General features: G+C 41.7%; 2 protein-coding genes across 2 annotated transcripts; one reads left to right on the forward strand and one right to left on the reverse strand.

Moving 5' to 3' along the window:
- Positions 1-110: 110 nt before the first annotated feature.
- Positions 111-3,566, reverse strand: LOC131673642 (rac GTPase-activating protein 1). The gene is made up of 9 exons (XM_058951789.1): positions 3,290-3,566; positions 2,559-2,761; positions 2,228-2,376; positions 1,732-2,146; positions 1,493-1,662; positions 1,287-1,413; positions 579-1,106; positions 331-488; positions 111-249 (listed from the first exon to the last, which is right to left on the reverse strand). The coding sequence occupies exons 1-9, from the start codon at positions 3,378-3,380 to the stop codon at positions 186-188; spliced, it is 1,905 nt and encodes a 634-aa protein (XP_058807772.1). The 5' UTR covers positions 3,381-3,566; the 3' UTR covers positions 111-185.
- A 3,532-nt stretch (positions 3,567-7,098) lies between these two features.
- LOC131673635 (EF-hand domain-containing protein D2 homolog) lies at positions 7,099-20,662 on the forward strand. Its single transcript, XM_058951766.1, has 4 exons — positions 7,099-7,582; positions 15,717-15,864; positions 19,114-19,248; positions 19,331-20,662. The coding sequence occupies exons 1-4, from the start codon at positions 7,413-7,415 to the stop codon at positions 19,466-19,468; spliced, it is 591 nt and encodes a 196-aa protein (XP_058807749.1). The 5' UTR covers positions 7,099-7,412; the 3' UTR covers positions 19,469-20,662.
- Positions 20,663-22,774: the final 2,112 nt, after the last annotated feature.

The raw sequence follows: 22,774 nt of genomic DNA on the forward strand, positions 1-22,774 counted from the left end.
AAAATATACAATACTATCAAATAATAAAAAGCTTTCACGCATTTATTCAGTTTTCTTTTTTTCGAAAACCGCATCATAAATAGTTATAAACAAAAAAGTTTATAATCCATTGAAAATGTTTAAAAAGTACAATCTATGCACCTAGTGACTAAAAATACCATTAGCGTTAATTACAGTCTACATTTTCAGTATTGATGTCTTGAGGGCGGAGTTGCAAAGTACTTTTTATTCTTTCTCGAAAATAATTTTCTAGAACAGAAAAAGTTCAAGTTAATAATATTGCACTAATGAAAAATGTTATTTATAAATTGATCAATTGTTACAACTTACGAAGAACTCATTGGCGTATGGAAAAATCCTTTTTTCAATAGCGACTCTGTCGAAGGTGTGTACCTCAAATGTTTAGGTGTAGCGATATCGTTAGGCGGTTCGGGATTAACGAATCTTGCCCAAATATCTGATGGCGTGTTCAGTAGGCTTTCAACAATCTACAGATAACAAATGCAATTTTACACTTCAGTTTGTTGAAATAACATTGGTAATGAATCATATTGATAATCTAATGGGCGTTCACTCACGGCAACTTGAGTACTAGTTTCCGACAGCATACAATTCTGCGAAGGTTGTTGAGTACTGTATCCTACGAGAGTCGGTCCAAACACTGTAGCAAGATTACTGATTGGCATCTGGCATTCAGGTAAACTGGCTACTCTTTGTAAATGTAGCATTAAGAAGGCCAGGGTATCGCGATTCGGTTGTGGCAGTGCCATTATTGCCTGGTATAAAGCTCCATCGGCTTCTAAGTCATTCAACTCAGCTGCTCTAGCGAAATCGGACCATAAACTCACGGTAATGAGCGGCTCCTTGAGCGAACGCAAAAAGTCCTTAAGGGTCGAGCATATCACAAAAATATCGGTGTTTGACAAATTTGGAGCACCGCGACCTTTTAGGAACTTTTCCTTAAGTGCCTTGACTTCAGTGATTCCACCGCTTAATCGGTACAGGCCTCTTTCACCCATACCACGAAGCTCAATTTCATTTATACAGTGCACTACTAACGATGGTACCATCGGTGGTGTTGTTGGCGTGTAATCAGCAATGGTTCCCTGGAAATTGCAAAAGTTCAATTATTATAATTATTTTCTGTAAAATATGGTAAAATAACCATATTGCCTTCCAAATATATCCTTATTGGACATTCGAGTTCTATCATAAATTTCTTGATAAAAAAGTTCATTGGACAACGGAAAGAGCTCATATCTTATCTATTATAATAACTGACATACCGTTGCGCCGCGAAGTGTGGGTGTATTTCCGGTCGGCACGCAAGGTAAAGGCACGAACTCTCTGCACTTTGAATGACTTACTGCTCTACAATCTTTGCATTTATATGCCGGCTTTCCAAAGTGTAATCTAAAACAATAAAAGATATTCAATATTCAAAGTAATACGGTAATCGCAGAAGAAAAGATTACGAAAAAATAATCAATACCTTTTGCCGCATGGTGTGCATATTTCGGGTTTTACTACGGTTTTCGAAATGAAAGTATGAACTCTAGATGATCTAGAACTCATTGTGAAGCCATTAATATTTGGGCTAGGTTTGCAAATATTTTCCGAATCGGAGTTGGAACTTAAAATATCTTTTTTCGGTGCAGAAGGCTGAAAATGAACGAAATTCGTTAGGTACGATTTTAAAGTCGAGCTAAATAAACTTTCAAAAATATTTACAGTGGGTGGTACATCTGGATCTAAATGACTGCTTTTTGACCTGTTGGGACGTTCGGAACTCTTCCGCCTCTTGCGCGAGCTATTTTGTGACGTATTCGGCTGAGGATCCTTGTTTTCATCACCGGGGATCGCCTCGATAACTGAAGATGCAGTTATAGTACCATCTTTCGGCATATGAAGGGTCGTTGTTGCTATAATTTTATCAGAGCTGTTCAAATCCACGGCTTTTTGCAGAGCACTACGTCTTTTACTACTGATTACATATTCGCCACTTGGCCGATGTTCCTTCCATTCGCGCTTTTTGTGAGTTTGTTGAAGTATGATACTTCTGTCCAAATCATCTTCTGACTTAGAAAAACAACTCACATCACTCAGTAGAGAACCAGTTGAGTCCAGCTCTGTTATTGTATTTAATCTGAGAACAATAAAAAAAAAACTTAATAAATAAACGTTGTCAGTTTGGTTAAAATTTCAGAAACATTTAGAGAATTCATACTTGTCCTGAAGATGATCTCTTAGATGAGTACTGTTACGTCCATTAAGGGTTGTGTTGTTCAAGAATTGAAGTTTTTCTCTAGTCTCATCATTGAGATTTCTGCCACCATCGTTGTTGAATAAATCTCTTACCAAAGCAATTTGTCGCTCCTAAAATTGCAATATAGAATTCCATTTAATAATTCAAATATAAATCAAAGAAAATCTGTCACTTCCAAAAACACATGTTGATTTTTCAGCACTTCTCTTTTTACACTTTCTTACTTTGATCTGATAGTACAAGACATCATATTTATTTTACTGTAAAATATCAATTTGATTTTGACACTTACACATATATCACGTTGTTCTTCAGCAGTTCTTCGTCTTTTTTTTTCTTCTTCTAACAAGCGTTTAGCATGACTTAGTTTACGATCCAGATTAGATGCTTCACGGTGAGCTTTTTCTAATGCAGAATGTAAACGTTGGCATTCTTGAACAGAAGCAAGCCACTTCTGCCTCATTTCCTCTTGATTGATAGCAAATTGAAGAAATTCTGTAAATAATTTTGTTCCCATTGAATGTTATCTTATTACAATGATTAAAATGATTTTTTTTTCTGTTACAGATATTAATTTATTATGATAGAAAACAAATGGATCACAATAAATTACAAACAAGCTGAGTTGAAATATCTTTAGAATGCATGCATGTATCGGATGCGCATAAACACGAAAGTTTATCAAAAAATGTAATAAAAAACGATAATACCGACTGTTTATCGATCTCAAATGAATTAAGTAAGCATGCATGCTCAGATATGAAAGTACATTGAAATATTACAATTTGTACAATTTATCACGTAAATAGCAAAAACCGTTGACTGGAAATGTCGACAGCAAACACGATGACGCATTCATTTCCCACTTTATTCGATTGTATCCACGCACCACCATTCAACTCCAATTCAAAATATATTGATGTGCACATTGCAAATAGCCTCGAGGAAGTCTCACAATACAAATATCTTCCTCGAAAACCATGCAAATGCGGGAAATACATTGAGAGGAAGATGAAAACTAACCTCCTTCGCAGGAGCCGTTGACAAGGACGTTGGTACATCGCACAAGTTCGTCGTGGCTCGCAAGGAGCGAAAGGGTAGTCATCGTCGTCATGGATCTAACAACAACGAGGAGGACGTAATAAATTGTCGACAAGTCAACTCGCGTGCGTCTTCTGGTGATACGAAAACATCCGTTGACAGAACGCTGCCACCAACTTCTCTTTTTATCTTACGTTGCGTCCAACGAACACTACAATCAGAGCGGCTTGCTTATACCCGCTTTTCGAATTCGACCAATCACGTTTTAGTTGGTCCGTGAAAAGGGTATGTGCATTCAGCGCTGTGTGCTGAGTGCTGACATCTACATAGAGAAAGAAGAAAATTACTTTATCTTGTACAAGAGGTTCTTTCTAAACTTCGAAAATGTCATTTTTTTTCCTTTTTCTAATTCTTTGATCAATTTTTTATTACTCCGTTCATTCCCTAATCTACAATAATCGATGGATTATTTCTCTTACAAGACATTATTATCTTATTAGACATCATGGACATCGTTATCGTAATAAAAAAGTCCATTGATCAGTGCTAATAATACCTATTTCCTCGCTTACTCTAAAAGCTTATTTCAAATATTTTGAAGCTGGATTTAAAAGATTGCTATGTATACTTTGTGCATTGAAAATAATTTAATCAACACAAGTAATACTTGAAAATTATAATAACGAGAGGACGGTGAATTAACAAGTTCCGCCCAATAAATTCAAAGATTTTGCAATATTTCACTAATGGGCCAGATAGAAGAAACAAATCATTCAATGTACTTTTCATATTATTATTCCTGATTAAATAATCAGGAATAATTCTTGTAGCTAGATGGTCCAAGTCAACAAATTTTCCAGTGCTTCGGCAAAGAATGATAATGACGTCACATATGTAAACGATATAGATAAGTAAGCCATGCTTAATTTAATCTTCAACGTAGAGTAGTTAAATAAATATAATTTATTGTATCAGTTACATTAGTAAAATAGAGGAATGATCTTCGTTTGTCTATATCGATCAAGTTTCTCAATTTTTATCATAAGGAAGGCTGAAAGACTGTTCATATCTTTCATGATCTGCAATGAGTCAATTGATTAAGAAACTTCATTTTAAAATGTGCCTCGTACATATTCTGGTAAACTTGATTAGAAAGGATTTGAACGAGAATCACATTGAGAGCATTGACTGACAGTTGCGCAATAACATATGTTATGAAAGCATCCCGCTGCACGAGTATTTAGTCTCGTGCATTTACACTGAAATTATTATTTTAAGAGCTCGAGCAAATCAGCGTGCTACTTGACAAAAACATACCACGATTCCAGCTGATTCCTTGCACTTCCTATGGTTAAGGCAACTTTTTCAAAGTCACGTTCTTCCACGGCAACATTCATATTCCCCTCGTGATCCCTACAGGCGTTGCATTTCGAAAAACTTCCGGTTTACTTCGGTTAAATACATTCAAAGGAACGGTCTGCGACAACCAATCTCTCGACAAATGTTGTGGTCTCTGATTTGCTTATTTTCAAGTTTTCCACGGAGCGCGGCACAATATCTGCGATCACTTTTCTCCGCTTAGTCGTCGATAGTCCTAAAACTATTGATGTCCGGTGATGCGTTGCTAACACGAGCCTCGGTATTTGCGTAACAATCGGAATTATTTTATTTTAAAGCTATCGGCGATGCGGTCCTGTCAGGTGAATTTTCAAAGTCGATCTTGTGCTTTACGAAATCCATTTATATTCGTAACTTTTCAAATACTTAATAAGATTATCTAATTCACTATTGGAACTAGAAACTACGATGCGCCGAAAACAAATAAAATATTTTCGTCTCAAACATAAAAATAATCAAAACACAAAATTAACTTGAGCAATACTAAACTAACTTATGCAAATATTAATAAATAAAATAAGCGAATGTAGCTTTTATATTAGTTAGTTATATAACCGAATTGCATTAATCACATATCTTGACGAGGTCGACGACATGTACGCAAAAGATGTCAGAAAAAGAAATTTGCGCGAAAAGTTCTTGCGTACGACAACGCCGTATCCTTTAACTCGAGTTGGACTTTGCAGATAAATATCGATTATTACGTATCGTTTGATTATAGCACTTCCTCGTGCCAAGAAATATTAGTGATTTTTTTTTTCTTTTTTTTTTGTCGAGTGCGTTTTTTCGGGAGACTTTACGGGAATCGAAAGAGCAGCAATTTTTGCTGCTTTCCGACTTACCGGCCAGTCTCTCGCTCCGATTTGCCGCCGGATTCCCATGTGTTTCCCAACCGCCACTGTCTCCATCTTGAAATTGCCCCGTCATTGCATTTTCGCGATGACGCGGCGACAGCAGTGCTCGATGGTAATCTCAAAGTATGAACATTTGTTAACTTAGGGTTTTACGACCGCGGGCATCGAAATTTATTAAGTATTTCGCGTATATACGGATACTCGTGTAATACGCCTTTCCCTTTCCTTTCTTCGTGTTTACTTGTTTCGCAACTAATCGCTGACACTTTTAGCAGAAATTATCTATTTATCTCTGGTTTGAGTATAACTTCGTGCTTCGCGTGCCGACTCGCTCGACTACACGGTCCAACAGCATACATTCATTGCCGTTTAGCGTGCGACGATATTTTGCGCGCAAGGCCGTCGCCCGACTTTGTATTTTGCGTTCAAAGGACGCAAAAAATCGACCATCTCAATTGCCACGTAAAAACCAAGCTGTATTTTGTACCGAGCGAAATTTCACTGACTCGCGTTCGCCGTGCATTCGGAAAGCTATAAAAATAACGCGGTTGGAGAGACTTCAAGGAGCTAACTGAGATACAGGGAATAGTTAGAAACTAAAGGCGAACGTTCGAGCATCGCGTATTTTTTATTCAAATTCGATTATTTTTGATTAATCAAATTAACCCTTCCAAATATCTTTCATTACCTGAATGTATTTGGTTTGAAGATCCTTGATTTGAATGTTGAAAAATTGTATTTTCATATTATTTATGTCTCTACAACCAAATGTTGTCTATAAGCTTTGTGTACAAATTTAAATGAGATAATAGGACAACTACATATTATTGGTCCTAGTCATACCAGCGGTAAAAGTACGTTAATTGTGAGTGAATTGGATATGAGACTAGCCAAACTATTGCACCGCGTTCTGTGGATTTCCTATAATAAAACATGCAACGCTTCATACATATATGTAGAAACTCTTTCTTACAAATATGATTGTATAAGTTGCTCGAACAAACTTGCAAATCAATTAATAGCTACTTATTACAATGATATTCCTATGAAGTAACATCAATAAATTTTATGCGATATTTTCAAATTCAACATGAAAGATAACGTGAAAAGTGACCTGCAGCTCGGACACCATTGTATAATAATGAATAATTATTCGGCACTTTGACATTCAAAGAAAAATTGGCAATCGATATGTAGGATCACTAGTTGCACTGTAAGGGAAGCTGAACTAATTCCAGTACATCTATTACCATCCTACGTCTGAGTCTGTGGCAACATCCGTCATGCGTTCTCCATTAAAAACCTTTGTAGGGCTTTTCATCCTCACACCCACACCTCGCATCCGCCAGGCGGCAGGCAAGAAGGGGCCCAGCAGCTGGAAAAGAGCCGATGCAGGCGAAGCGGCGCAGCGGTCCTCCCGGTGTCGCGCATTGCTACCCCGTCTACGTGACGGCGGCGGCGGCGGCGGCGGCGGCGGCGCGCTGGCGCATACAGCGCCGAGCGACTGCGGCTCGGGAGGGAAAAAACGTCCGCTACCTAGCGTGTACACTCAGCGGAGCAGTCGACGCGCGCACGTTGCAGCGCGAACAGGTTCCATCGTGCTTGCCGCGTGGACTTTCCTCTGGGCGCGCGATCCTCGCTTCTCGCTCGCGCAGCCGACCACGCGATCTGCTCCCTGCCGCGAATCTCCCCAGACCGGGAGCGAGTCGTCGAGCTCATCGAGCCTTCGCGGCGAGCAGATCGATTGCCAGCTGGACGCAGTGCCGTCGGGCCGGTCGATAGCGCCAAGGCCGTCGCGGGACAAGCAGCTCTGTCGACCTTGATCGCGAGGGTACAGCCCCGCACGGAGCAGCATGCCGGCGGACGCGGAGCTCAGCAACATCCTCAACAGGAGGCAGAAGATCAACGAGGATCTGGAGGAGGGCAAGGAGGTGAAGAAGCAGTACCGCTTCGTCAACGTCTACACCGAGTTCCACGAGTTCACCAGGCGAGAGATCAAGCAGTACGAGCAGACCTTCAACAGGTGACGTTCTCTCCCTTTTTTTTCGGTCCTTCTTCGTCGCATTCTGCCTCTCTACTCCGCGCGCGCGCGCGTTCGCTCTTTTGCTCTTCTTTTCTTTGGCTTTGGGCAGCGGCGGCCTGCCAGCGAGGGCCGAGTTTGTACCGTTCGATCGTCCAACGCTGGAGTCTATTAGATCTGGAGTGCGCATTTTCAAGGGACGTAACCTCGGGCTTGCTTTCTTATGCTGTCTGACGCTTGTCGGCCCTTTTTTCAAGGGCTCTTTTCTAAACATTCCAACTGCAAAAAGTTTTGTTTACTAATATTCAGCACCTACATCGTTGATTTTTGATGGAAAAACGGCACTAGCGAGCTTGATTGATCTGACCTTTCCTATAGCGAAGTGCAATTTCTTACGGGAATTAAAAAGAAAACAAATTTTCCGAAAGCATAGTAGACGATGTTTTATTTGATGATTCGTTATAAAAGAAAAAAAAATCTCTTCGATTCTGTACGAGAAGTGAACATCTACACGCTTGTTAATTTCATTCTTTGCTAATTCGCAGTTGTTAGTGAGGAATGGTCTCATTTACGCGTTACCAGTTTATATATTGCGTAGGACATTTTCAGAGTTATCTATGAAAAACACAACTTATACAAGGCGCATCATTATACCAAATGAAAATATTTACTTGTATAACAAGTATTAATTGTAATTTATTCGGTATGTAAGGTTGAAAAGTTATTGCTTTGATTTTTTTGCAGGAGTCACTTATAAGTCATTTGAGTGTGACCCTTTTCTGATAACATACAAAACGTTATATCAGTGCAAAATAATTGCGTTCGTTGGTAATACCTCAAACTCGTACAACGTCCGATGAATTAATTTTCGATATTCGCAATCGCCCACTTTTCCAATTTATCATCTGTCAAATGAAACTTTCATCGTTAAAACTTTCGAAATTTTCGCGATCGCTTTCAAATAGTTTCTCTCCCTCGACTAACATTAGTCTACACGACAATCGACACTGAACTCGTCGTGCGCTTCATTTTTTTTCCTTGTTACAGCGCATTAAACTTGACACATTGCCGCACTTAACGAGCTTCTGTAAAAGCGCATATGCGCGCACGTCAAACGAAAGTAGGGTGGAAAATTAGTCGGCGCGTTCGCGTATATAAACTCGACGCGTACCGATGCGTATCTGCACGCTCGAAAGTCCCTAACTGTAAAATTGTTTGTTTTGAAAATAAGCGAGACGAGCGACGCGTTCGCTCGAACTTAGGACTGGAGCGTGCGCGAAAAGCAAAATCGACGATACGAGCGATTTCTAATACAGATCGTCTTAATTTATTCAGCGCTGCTGCACGTCCACTCAAAACAGACAAAAGTGAACGCGCGCCACTTCTAGGTTTAACGTGAAAAATCAATTAACGGCGCTATAAGAAGAAGATACCGTTACCATCGATATTCTATACTTGTAGAACTTCAATTATGTAAATAACCAACGGAATTTACAATAGCCACAAAAACTCGTATGTCGATACTTCCTCGAGCTGTAAGTACAAGAACGACGTCGAGTAGTCATTCCAATGCCGTCACCGAAACAGACAAGCGGTGGAAATAAGGAAGCAGTTAAAAATGCATCAAGCGCGTATTCTAATCTGCTGGAATAGCCGTCTTCGACAAATGAATGCATTCGAGAAGCCATGTTAATTAATTTAACAGTCGGATTTCATTTATCGGCGCATTGACTGACCGTTGGCTTCGCCAAGGTGTCATCAATGAATCGTTCCGGATTCATCGAAAACTGTATGTCATATATCAGCGGATAATAGTGATAAAGCTGCACTCCAGGAAATTGATGGCTGAGTCAGCAGACAGCGGGAAATTTACAGAATTAGTCTTGATCGGGGGGCGATGATTTGGAATCGAGCTGCCGTCTACGCGTACGGAGCAGTGACAGCCTGCGAGCAGAGGAAAAACTAGTTCACCTGCGCAATGTCTAATCCGCGTAGGTGGCTAAACAAACGACACTGCGCTCTCGCGGATAATTGCGAGTGAGAAAACGAGAGCGAATGGTAACGCGCGATTCAATGTGCCGTTCGCACGCTTCGCCAGGCGCTCGCGCGCAAAATTTCAAGAGATCCGGCCCACCTGGCTGCTGAAACGAAAAAGAAAAAAAAAAAACAGGGAAAGGAATGCTATTCGCCAAAGACCTTCGGAGAGAGCGAGCGACGCCTCTTATCGTCGAGCTTCATCGGCGCGGGGCTCCCCGCGCTTTGTCAACGCTCTCGAGGCTACAGGTGAAATCTTCACTCGGATGCGAAAGTCGTCGCCGCTCGCTTAAAAGGCATATCCCTCGGACTTTTGTGTATGGCACGTCGGTTTTCCGCGGGCACGCGCGCGCTGTCTCGACGGCGTAGCGCGAGATTTTCACATGGCCCCTTCGCGTTCGTTATAGTCTTCTCGATGCGAGTTTCCTGGCGACGCTCTCTCTCTCTCTCTCTCTCTCTCTCTCTCTCTCTCTCTCTTTCGCGATTAATTTGCGCGCGACGCCTTTAGGAAAGTTCGACTGTGTCTCGAGCACGATCAAGCTATCGTTGGACGAAAATATTTTGCGAAATCAAAAAGATCTTTTACGAGATCGATGTAAAAACCGAAATGTTTTTTATCCGGCGTCCTCGATGACGCGAGTTTTTTTCTTTTTTTGAGGGCGACTGCAAATAAAAGGGAAATTCGCCGTCTCGCCCCCTCTCGGCTTACGAATATAGGTCAAAGAGGGGGAGACAGCCCGTGGGGTTGTAGCGACGAGAGCTCCGATGATGAGCTCTGACAATGCCTTTTACAAAAGCCCCTCGACTAATTGTTCTCTTTTTCGTCGTTTCAATGCTTGCTGCTGGCAGCCTCGACGTGAATACAAATCACGAATGTCGATGTTTGAATAAGCTGGGTTATGACGTTTCAATCGATTTAGTTATGTCGCACAATTGCGCAGTCGAACTTTCAGGAGGACAATGCGCGTGGTGTAATAGTTTTGTTTTCGTTGTCAAGCTGACAATTACAGCAAATGAAAAAGACCAAACTAATAACGACGACTTGAAAATTGAGCTGCACGGATTCCGAGTAAAAGAGCCGCAAAAGCCCACGGGATGCGTACGCGCAGTCCAAGCGGACGTGACATTGGCTGTTTCCCAAGAAAGACATCCTCTTTCTTCGATGTTATTCCAGGCTGCAGGGTATAGGGAGGGAGAGAGAGAAAGCGAGAGAGAGAGAGGCTGCAGGCATGTAGCACCCCGTATTTATAGTGCCACACAGATAGTTATGACAAGAGAAAGATGATGCTGCGGGTCGCTCGCCGTCTAAAACTGGCCTGTTTACGACCTCTCGGTTTCTCGTGCGATCGCGCGGAGACACGAATTTCAACTTCCAGAGGGTTCCTCGGCGAAACGCACTCCCAAGCGCGGTGCGCTCCGTCGTGCATACCGGCGACGTCGAAAGAACGCCACGGACAAGCGCGCGCGCGCGCGCAAGATGCAGTCTCTGGCTCTGGAAGCGCGACGCGCCGAGGGCGAGCTTGCGCGCGCACATATAACATCGCGTCCGTCTTTATTTCGGTCGGGGCCGACGCGCCGGACCACCGGGACGCCTCTTCCAGATATTTCCTGCCGCGGCGCGCATCGATCGCGTAAAATTAGAGCGCGCGCGATCCACGCGATGGGCATTGCGCTGCCGCGTATCGGCGCGAGGAGCCGCAGCCGAGCTCCACTCTCGAAATAAACGCGCCTCCGCGCGGCTTCGCAATTCGTTTCTGCATTTTCGGAATGGCCTGCGGTCGACCGCTCGCGAACATGGGCGCGCGGTCCTCCTGGCGCGTGTGTACAAATTTTGCGCCCGAACACCTCGTTGCTTTTTCTTGCCGCGATAACTGGAGACCCGATAAGCAGCTGACCTTCGTCAAGGCTACGCACACTTTTTCTTTTTTTTCTTGTTTTTTATTTCCATTGAATTTTACGTGGCAAGAAAAGTGAACGTTGACGAAAATAAAGCTTCTCGGCTTGGCTGTGCGAGAGAAAGCCACGTTGAAAATGAGGAGAAAACACACGCGCGCGCGCGCTCGCTAATTCATGAAATAATATTCCGAAAACAGGAATTTCGTATGCCCGTATGAATATAAATTCGGCGTTCTCGTAAATCGATGTCTGTGGAAATTTCTACATTAGAATGGTGTTTAGCAGCGGCCGCCGTACAAGGCGATGTCAAACCCAACCCGATTCTCCCGGGTGAAAAAAAAAAAAAAAAAATTACGTAATTCCCGTTGTGGAATCTGACGAATTCTAGGCAGCTTTTCGGTTCCCATAATGCGAAAGGACGAAAGAAAAAAAAGGTGATTTAATTCTCTTGCCTCAAGGACGCGACGGAGAGATCGCTTTCGCGTCGGCGACGTCGGAAAGAGGCTAAAAGTATATACCTGAACGACACCCACGCGGACGCGTGCCTTTGTTTTTTGATTTTTTTTTTCGCCGCGCCAGTGGAAGGGAGCTTTTGTTTTCTTCTCTTCGCATCGTTCTACATTTCTCGTTGCACTGGAGCTACGCTGTGCTGGCTCCCAAGCTCAAGTTACATTTCGGCACGGTACATCAGCAGACCACGACACTTGTTCGGCGCGTTTACAATGAATTTCTAATTGTAGACAATTAGATTTGCTTGCGCGCGGCTTGGATAATTCCGATGGATTGAAAGTTATTTTTGGAGGGCGCGTGGGTCATCGACCTCTCGAACAATTATAAAATCAGCGCCCCGGTCGATAGATGAGCAGCCAGGAAACGAAATCAATCAAAGCTGCGAACTGTCGCTCTTTCTTTTTCACAAATCGTGTTTACTTTCTATTTTCCTTGTCTACGAGTCAATCGAAGTCAAACGCAATCGCATTAAATGCGCGCGTCAAAAGAGGCATCCCGTCAGAATTTGACGGACTTGACTCGAGGTAGCAATAAAAATGATCTTACGCCCGTGGCTTTTGCGAAAGTGCGGAGATTACGTGGGTACCACAATGATCAGTGGCCTTGGCGAGCGAAGAGAAAAAATTGTCATTTCGATCCGAGCTCCCGAAGTAATGGAAGAGCCTGCAAGCGGTCCACTTTTTTTCGTTATCACTTTCCTTGCCGTTAAAATAACGAATCGTCGTAACGAGCTGTTAAACAGCGACTTATCGTCGGCCGCGGAAAAAGGAAAGTGGCGCGTGCATATACTCATGGCTCGGAATGGGAAAGTGAAAAGACATCGCAACGCCAACTCGCGCGGATCACCGTCATAGACGTCACGCGCGCGGGATACGTGGCGCGCACAACGGAAAATCTAAGCCGCAGCTCGCCGCCTCGTCGCGCTCTCGGGTGCGCGCGTTGCGCAATAAATGTCTCGGCAAAGCGACACGTCACGAAGCCGAGTAGCTGTCGATACAACGACGAAAAGCGAGTCTTACCCCTTCTTCACCCTTGCTATCGTGTTTTCTGCCTCGCGCGTCAATGTCTAGGTGCGAGTTATTATTCAAAGCCAGAGTGACTATCAAATGCAATTCAGACAAAGCGTGCTTCGCGAGAGGAATTCAAGACGGTCTAATAGTTCATCATTATGTCCACATTGTGCGCAGTCGATCGATAAATTCGATGAAAAGACGGGCAGCGTGCGCAATCCAGTCATTATAACCGTCGACGTATGGGACAGCAGATGCCATTGCATTTTGGACTACTAGCAAAACCACCGCGAACGTGGCGAAACGCGTTGTCGCTTACCTGCATGCCGCACTTTTATACCGATACACGGCGAAATTAGCAACGAACACAAGATACGCGGTAATCAAGCGAGTGAATCGTACAAGCAGTGCACGCTGTCACAACCTGTCGACGCGTTGCTCCGAAATTTTCGAATTCTGCGTCGACTGCAAGCGATGCCCATTTCGCAATGACAACTGTCGTACCGAGTCGCGCGAAAAAAGCAATGGCAGTCACGAGTGGTTGTGTCAATTTCAAGCGAGTTTCAAGTTTAAATGGAAAACCGCGAGCTTAGGCCTCCTTTTCGAAGCAGCTCTCATTAGCATTGTGTTGTCGAAGTAATTAAGTTAATTAATTCGCATCAGCGAAAACACACGCAACAATTGTAGAACAGCAAGTAGATTTATCTAATACCTGAAGATATCGTTTGTCAGGATTATCCAATGAATATGAACACAAAAATCAAAACCATCGCGATATCTAATTAATGTCTTCTTTTTGAAAGATTTTCCGTATGCACCAATTAGTTGTACGGCTTTGCAATGTTTTCAACGATAACAAGATAAAAACAAATAAAACGTCAAATCGCTATGGCGTGACGTATGATGATTGCAGAAGGACATTCTTTAGAGCATCGAAATTTAATTTGAACGACAACAAGAAAACAAGGGAATGGAATATCCATCAAAGAACTTAAAAAAGCTTCTGGAGGCACAAAGGACGATCGCCACCTTTTTTTATTTGTGATGTAGGAAAATTGAAACGCACGCAGCTACTTTCGCAAGTCACGGCGTAGCATCAATCAAGACTTGGAATCCAAAGAGCAATGTCGGAGTGGACAACAGTTACAAAGGAGAGCATTAAAAAAATCCAAAATAAAAGATTACGTTGAGATCGACGATGTCGAGTACCGGCGTACCCATCAACGACGACGAGAATAATTGCCTGCGCAGAAAGACCGGAACTTTTGCGCGGCACCTACGCAGCGTTGACACGTGCATACATTTTTCTTTTTCGCGCACACGCGAGAATGGTGCAACGACCTCGAGCGCGCCTCCTTTCCATCTCTGTGTGCCGAGGAAAAAGGAGTGCGCCTCCGACACGTTTTGTCCTCGCCAAGCCCCCGTGAGACCTTTCAGATGAAAGGGAAGTTGAGCAACAAACTTGACTCTGCTGTGCGTGTTAAAACTGATTTTCGATGGCTTGAACTCTTTATGAAGAGCGCTTTTGATGATTTCTACTACAGGCTACTTGGAATTTAACGATGAAATGGATCCTACGTACGGAAACTTATCATGCTGACATGCTGAGAGTCGCTCTGAAAGATCAAGAAATTTCGCGTGATAAAAAGCGTCACGCTCTTCTGTAGTAAAGGAAACAGCACGCGAAATGTCAGCGTGTTTTCGTGCACTTCAAATGGACACATCGCGATTGAGAATAAATCAGTCAGGTATTCTAATGGCAAAGATGAATCGCATAAAACCAATATTTTCGCTGGACCCTCCAAAGAAAGGCAAAAGCTTGGTCTTTTCGCGGAATCCGCGCGAGAAAGATGGCTTTCTGTGTTGTCGCGTGCGCGATGCGAAGTTACCGGAAGCGCACGAGGTAAAGTGAGTTCGGCTCCTGTGCCGGCAAGATAATTGCTCGAGACACGCTGCGTGCGTGTGCGCGTGCGAGTTGTTACTGGAAAGATGGCAAATTAATGATCTTATTTATTTTGCTGCTCCATTCTCTTTGATTCCCGCGCATCGATTGCGACATTTTAGCGGGTTCGATGGGAAGGATACTTGGTTGATCATGACACAAAGCAACATCCGATCGCTTCCCTGAACGTCACGTTTCTCATTGTTGCTGCGTTTCTTTCCTGATCGCAGGTGGAAGATCGTTTAATTAGGAGAGAGTCGCGTCGAGAAAAAGCTGTCTCGTTCTAATTAATTGCCGCGTTACGTCCTCTTTTTACTGACGCATAGTGCGATTGATAGCAGCAATAATGCAATGGTATCAATTGGCACGGGCTGGCAATTACGGATAATCAAGTGAGCATCGCGCCAATTACATGAATGATAATTGATTAGATTATGTGTACAATGAAGCTAGAAAAGAAAATCATTTAATTGCACAACTGTACATATTGTAATTGGCCGATCTTTTGATTGCTTGGCACATTGACCGCGATTTAGAAAAATAAACGATCGCAATTCGACGCTGCAATAAATAAATGAGATAGTGACTCAGCCGTGTTAACATTTTCGCGTAAACGCAATTGTACTGTAGGAACGTTTTCCGAATTTCGAAGCGTACCGCTGATTCACAGTATTTCCATATATATAAATTTACATCAATTCCAATTCAAAAGTGTGTAAACTCGCCAATTGGCATGCATGTGCAGGTTCGACGACGGCCACGACGGCTTCCTCGACTTGGCCGAGCTGAAACGAATGATGGAAGTGCTCGGCGCGCCACAGACGCATCTGGGTCTGAAGGCCATGATCAGCGAAGTGGACGAGGACAACGACGGTCGCATCTCCTTTCGGGAGGTCAGTTAACTTCCACTCTAATTCCATCCGGTGATCGCTGGTACGCGCGTATCGGAAGCCGATGCCGCTGTCGAGGGAAAGTTCGCTCCGATTACCGCGCGCGCAGCTGAATTTATTCCGCATTGGAAAACCGATCCGTGCGATTCCCGCGCGCACGTACACTTCTCTTATTTTATTTTCGCTCTTTCTCTCGGGTGAGCGCCTTTACGTATGAAACCGCGCAGCAGAGTTGCGCGTACACGTACATGTCATTGGATATCACGAGATTATGCTTGATATCGCGCGTCAAATTGCCAGCGCGCGTAATGAACTTTCCGGGCGCGGAAGCGCCGTTTATTGTGGTTTTTTTTTTGCGATTTAGCCCGTTCAGCGCTGGATTTATACATTAGCTCGCGGAAACACATCGATAACGTTATCCTGATTGATCATCGACTGATCATTCACGTCCAATTGTTTTTATTGGTTCGCCGTTCGGACGCTCTCCACTTCCTCCGTCGAGCAATTCTCTCGTGTAGAATGCAAAATCAAGTCTAATCTACAATTCCGAATGAGTCCCTGGAAAGAATGCCACTGGCCGTTACGCATTTAGTTTGTTGTCTTCTATTCTCTCTTTCGAAATCAGCGGAAATGTCGTTTGTCTGTGTGTCACGGTTGCGGCCGTTAGAAGCTGAACGCACAAAAACGCGTAGCTAATCGTTTCGTCGCTCGTTCAATGGATATGTCATTGGCGTAAAAAAAAATGTTGACGTCGATTGACTTTCATTATCGCTTGTCTTTGCAATGACAAGGTAGAATTCGTTTTTAAAGCAAACATTAATGGCAAGAATAGTGTAAAAAAAAGCAATACGTAACCTCCGCAATATTTCTAAATAAAAATAGCAAAATGAAAATTTTCATAATATGGACTCATTGGCGTATGATATTGAACTTGCGCAAAGTGCAAGTGCTTTCGATTTCCACATCCATCAATCCCGGCAGGTGAAATCAAATCGTTCGGGACACTCGATCACACGCTGCGCCGCACCTTGCGCGCACACATTTTTTTTCTTCGCGCGCAATCTCAGTGTCACAATCTCAACTGTGCGATGTCGAAAGTGCCGTTTCCTAACTGTCGCGTGTTAAAAAAAAAAAAAAACGAGACGGAAAAATGTCACGTGCTCACGCGCGCTATTGGAATAATTAACGTGCATTTCGTTTGGCGAGGGTGAAGCCTCCGGTTAGGAATGACTCATCGAAGGAAACTACCGACTCTCCTCTTTTTCTTTCAAATTCGCCACCAGATCCGATTATTATCATTATTTATTGTTTTTTACTATCCGTATGGGTATCGATAAACTTTTTTATTTCATATTTAAATATTCGATAGTTAGTGCTTACATTTATGCATGTAATTCTTTTTGTCAGAAGTTCATGCTTGTTTGACATTCAAATAAGTTTAATCGAAGATTAAACACGTACGAGATTCGGGAGAGAGCATTCGATCACTCTGCCGACGACGTAACCTTTGTACGAGTACAGTCATATTTTTCTCGTTCGCTCCACTTCTTTTTTTATTTCCGTCAGATAGTGCTCTTTCTTTTTGACTTTAATTAAATTAGGCTTAAGATGTATTTCTTTCCAGCTGTCAATCCATTCAATTTTTCAAGTTTTCTTTCGAATTTCGACGAACTCTCTGAAGTATTCGCTCTAGTGTTCTTCGACAATGAGTTTGAATAAAAGTATACTTAATTTTTTTTTTGGCAAGAAATCATGCCCAATCGGAAGTTTTTGACGCAGAAAAAATAATACAGTATTCTTTGTGAGCTTCCGCTTGAAATAATATGAAATTACGATTTTTATTTTATTACAGCTCTCTTTCAAAGCCGCACACTGTACGCAGAATGAATTTGCCATGCTCTATGAATTCCATTCAATGCATATAATTCAAAATGAATTAACGCAGTAATTTTGAAAATATTTCTCAAGCTATGTTGCGAAATCAACAAAAAATGATTGTCTGTACACACGTTAAAATCGCCGCAACTATACAACGGAGCCGTCATTTCTGATTAACCGCTTCGCGCATTTTCCCCTCGAACATTTACCCCCCCGAGAAGAAAAAAGAGCAGCGACCTCGCAACACGAGTTTGCTCGTAGCGTGCAATGAGTCAGCCAACCGCAAAGATGATAATCATCGTCCGCGCGAACTCAATGATACAACCGCACACGAACACGCTGGACACCTGTATATCGGAAAAGTCAGCATGAGAGTATCTCGCCTATTCCGAGTTTTTTTTAAATTTTTGTTCTGTCTCCCGGATGCGTCACTTTGTCTGTTAGTTCATTGCCGGACGTTTTGATTTCTTTTTTTTTTCCTTTCGTACACTCGTATCAATTTTGAGCGAATCGCCCCCGGAGGCTTAATCGTTCGAGATATAACGCGCTTGACGCTCTCTTTCGGGTCAATCACAGTGTGATTCACGCGGTGATTGAGTTTGCGTTGGTTTTTATTGTCGTTGATGTGTTTCTATCAGCCTACTACTTTATTTCGCGGCCACTGTCTCATTTCAATTGATGGTCATTGTTTTCTCAAAATTAGGTATGAATCAATTACAACTGCACAGATGCATCGTATTTCGTCAGGGATCGCGATAGTTGGTATGACAGAGCGGCCAGCCGCACCGAGAGAGGAAAAGAGCGTGAGTCACTTGAAGTTGAGCAGTATGTCACACATGTCATATCCGTGTATATACTCATTGTTTAAACACGTGAATTCCAGTTAAAGAAAGATTGTTAGAGAGCAAATTACAGCTGGCCAAATCAGGCTGCAATTTGCGCGGAACAATAACGGCTCGTAAGTCACCGTCATCTCTGTTCTTTCTTTCATTCTGAAAATGCGAGGTTTCTACTTAATCATAGCCTTGTCCGCGCGAGCTTAAAGTATCCCACTCCTTGATAATACCCGAAGAGCTTTTTCACGAATTAGCCGGCTCGTAAATACCGGACATTAGCAATTAGAGAAGTGGCCAGGGAAAAGAACGCCGTTATGATTTTCGCATCACAGCGTTCTTCACGTATATGGAAAAACTTTGCGCGCTACTCTCTCACGTAACCTTGTAAACAAAGTATTATCCGAAAATGGCGACGTACGGTTTTACTAATACACCTATATACAGCACACACACGAGACGTGCGAGAGAATATAAAAAATATAATCACTCCTTTCCCCGCTTTCGATCATTGAGTCGGAAATGTTCGTTCTCGTTTCAGTTCCTTCTGATCTACCGCAAAGCACGAGCAGGAGAACTCGAGACAGATTCAGGTTTGGGTCAACTCGCTCGGCTCACCGAAGTGAACGTTGAAGAAGTCGGCGTCAACGGTGCCAAAAATTTCTTCGAAGCCAAGGTACGCTCTCCGTCATCGTTCGCAATCTTCACCGTTCACTCGTGTTTCTTATTCAACGTCAACAATTGTTTGTCATCGACAGATTGAGCAACTGCGAAAATCGAGCAAATTCGAGGACGAAATCCGACAGGAGCAAGAAGAGCGAAGGCGCGAGGAGGAAGAACGAGCTGCCAGACGCGAACTGTTCCGACAAAGAGCTGCTATTTTTGGCAAAAATTAAGTAAGACAGCAGCAACAACAGCAGTTCAGCGGGGGAACAAAGAGTTTTACGCTTTAGACGCCATGTCGTTAGTCTTACAGTAGGTTGTGGCTCTGCGCACGGAGTATGTCGAACGTCAATATGATATTATTCCTTCGTGCTGTTTCGAAATCAATATCCTAATTTTTGTATTTCGAATCGAACGCAATATCACACATACACGTAAATATTTTTTCGACAGAGGAGTAATCCCTGTAATTATCGTAGTTACAAGTTCAAATGTTCTTGAAGGATTTTTTTGGCTAAATTCAAACACACAACCACAACTCTACTCTAGTTTGCTTATTACAGTCAAATAGATAAGTATAGCGAAGGAGACGAATTGAACTATATTTACTTATAAACTGTGGTTTTTGTCGTTGCACGTGTTTTTCAAGTAAATCGTATTTTCTAAGTAATAGAAGTTGAAACGCATAAAATCACGTTACAATTTAATAATGTTCGCAAGTTTTAACTGATCTTAACATTGCTATCGCAACGTTTTGAAAGTTGTCTAATTATCTCAACATTCAACTTTTCTATGCGGGTTTAATTCTATATAAATTTAAATATTCAAACATTTGAAAGTGGAAAAGTCAATTCTTTGTTCTGTAAGTGTATTTAGTTTTTAAATTCACGAAGATTGATGGTTATAATTTATTAAAAAAAAGTGCAAAATCAACAAAAATTCAAATTTTAACTAGCTTTTAAAGATTTCATCATAAAAACCATTGATCGATTGGTAAATAAATTTAGCTTCCGTCGTTCTGAATGATTTCACATTCAATTTTATAGCATTTTTAATTTTCAAATAATGATTATTGTGTTATAATGAGAGGCGAAAAATGCACACAAACTCAACGACTGACGCACACAGAGACTGTAATATGTCCTCAAAAAACTCCAGCAGCGCCTACGTATAAAGTCGTTTCTTGTAAACATTTAGGTTTATACATGTATGTAGTTTTATTGCTGAAATAGACAACGTTACGATGATTTTATAAAGATTTTATAAGAAGATCGTGTATATACCTAAAAAGATTGTAACTATCGCTGTCACTTTAGAGTTTAGAGAGTTCTTTTAGATTATATTATTAATTGTAACTAGCTATAAGTCGTGAGCTACTCATTCAAATCATGTATCTTTTATTGTGATAAATAAAATAATAAAAATTTTGTTTTCGTTGTCATAATTAAAAAGTCATTCGTGCTATCATTTATGTAAAATTTTGTATAATATATTGAGCACGGTGAATTTCCCAAATGTATATAATTTCATGTTAAAAATTGAATTTTAGCGGAATAAAATCTCATCGTAGCTCTGCACTTGAAAAACTTAATTTACAATAAAATTGTGCGATTGATGCCTTGATCATTTGCGAAGCGAAGCAGAGAGCGGGAAGGAATTCGACGCCACAGGTAGATTCTATAAGGCTTTGACTCTAGCTCTCATAGCTCTGTGATTGATCGAGCGGCTTTGAGTATACCTTAAGTTCTGAGAGAAAATTTTTGTACAGTGAATTTTTTACATACGTATGTCATTGTTCATAAGTATTTTCAGATAGTTATATGAACTTTTGCGCCCGAACGAAGCGAGGGTGAATATACCAGACGAGGATGAAAGCACTTTCTCGCGCATTTATGTGACTTGATTTTTCGTCCTAAGCCGTCGCAATGGGGTGGCTTACCTGCATCGGCAGCATCTGTACCTGTTACAGCTCAGGAGGCGAGATGGGGATGGCTCCTGAGAGTACTGAGCTGTATTATAGATTATTATGTACCATACCTTTTTTTCCACAAAACACACACACATATGTATTAGTTATGTACGTATCTTGGTCTATGCCACATTGTATTACGTCGAAGAACATTTTGAAGAAGGGGCAGTGGGGCATCCAAGGATGATCTGGTCCCTTCCTTTTAAAAAAGTCCCGAGACGTAATACAACGTGGTATAGCATAAGATACTTTAATAATTTTTTAGTTTTGGCGTTCGTAAGCAGTTTTTTAACCCTCACCCGGTCATAAGGTTACGATTGAAAATTTTCCGTAATACGAAAAACTTCTGTGCAGAGCCCGCCACAGGGGAGTTTTCTGTATTAGTCCTCCAACGTAATAAGTGATATTACATCGAGGGAGCTGTCTCCACTGTGCCGAATAACTTTTTACGTTGAGCAAGCTCTGCACGTAAAAGGCTGCTAACGGGTGCCTAAACTGAAAAGTCCATTACAGCATGGGAGAATGACTCATCCACGCTTCTCGGTCGTTTTTCGGACAGCTACTAGTCTTATTACGATCCGAGTCACAAGGAGCAAATGGCAACTGTAAAATCTGAATGTAATTGCATCGTGACCAAACTCATTACTTATGAAATCTCGAATACGGCAATGCGTAGATTATTATTAGAAATCGTAGATTACATACATAACCCATTTCGTACCAAGATGACAACAATTTTACTGAGTTTTTAATGCCATAACTTTTTAATTAAATGCGTCACAAAAAATCCACGAAGTATCATATTCAACCCGAATGAAATTTTTTAGTTGTTTATGCAATTTTACGATCTAGTCCTAATAACTTATTAGAAGTAATTGCTTTAGTATTATCTATTTTTATCTTATTTATTGTACCATTTAATCCAAATTATAAAATTAAAGGATGTAAATTTAACTTCCCGAACATGTGCCGTACCGTATTTTTTTATACGACGTGTGGAAAGTGCGATTTTCAACGCACGTTTTCTGCCAAGCGTGCGGGAAAGACACACTTTGCGCACGGAGTATCATAATGTACTATTTATGTACCACCAAAGATTACATTATACCAAATTATACTATACTATATGACTTACAATACATATTTATAACTTTGTAAATGATAAAATATTCCTCAACATAAAATAAAAATTTATTAAATTTGTAATATATATGTGTGAATTTTATTTTATTATGTTTGAAAAAATCATTGACCAATAGTTTTTTCATATTTATTACGTCGATACAATTGAAATGCTTTTATTCCATTGTCTTTCTACGTGTTTAGTTATATTTTTCATTCGGACCTGGCAATGAAGCTATCGAGTCAGCAAGGAAGAAATTATTTCATTCATGTTACACGGGCGCACAATAGTATGTGCAATTGTGTTAATGCGCGATAATAAAGCGACACTGTTGCATGTACTCGGGTACATTCGAACTTCCTTTTTTCACTCGAACTATTAAGGCCCTCGCCACATATGCGCATATGCGCGCGTACGAGGGCGTACAAACGCATACAGATCGCTAAA

Source organism: Phymastichus coffea, unplaced genomic scaffold, assembly GCF_024137745.1.
Source record: "Phymastichus coffea isolate CEN01 unplaced genomic scaffold, Cenicafe_Pcof_1.1 PCOF00188, whole genome shotgun sequence".
In the NCBI taxonomy this organism is placed as follows: Eukaryota; Metazoa; Arthropoda; class Insecta; order Hymenoptera; family Eulophidae; genus Phymastichus; species Phymastichus coffea.

Coding starts and splice junctions, on each gene's coding strand:
- LOC131673635 (XM_058951766.1), top strand. CDS start 7,413: ATGCCGGCGGACGCGGAGCTCAGCAACATCCTCAACAGGAGGCAGAAG. Junction 7,583..15,716: donor TACGAGCAGACCTTCAACAG/GTGACGTTCTCT, acceptor ATGCATGTGCAG/GTTCGACGACGGCCACGACG. Junction 19,249..19,330: donor AAAATTTCTTCGAAGCCAAG/GTACGCTCTCCG, acceptor TGTCATCGACAG/ATTGAGCAACTGCGAAAATC.
- LOC131673642 (XM_058951789.1), bottom strand. CDS start 3,380: ATGACGACGATGACTACCCTTTCGCTCCTTGCGAGCCACGACGAACTT. Junction 2,762..3,289: donor CAACGGCTCCTGCGAAGGAG/GTTAGTTTTCAT, acceptor AATTATTTACAG/AATTTCTTCAATTTGCTATC. Junction 1,663..1,731: donor ATCCAGATGTACCACCCACT/GTAAATATTTTT, acceptor GTTCATTTTCAG/CCTTCTGCACCGAAAAAAGA.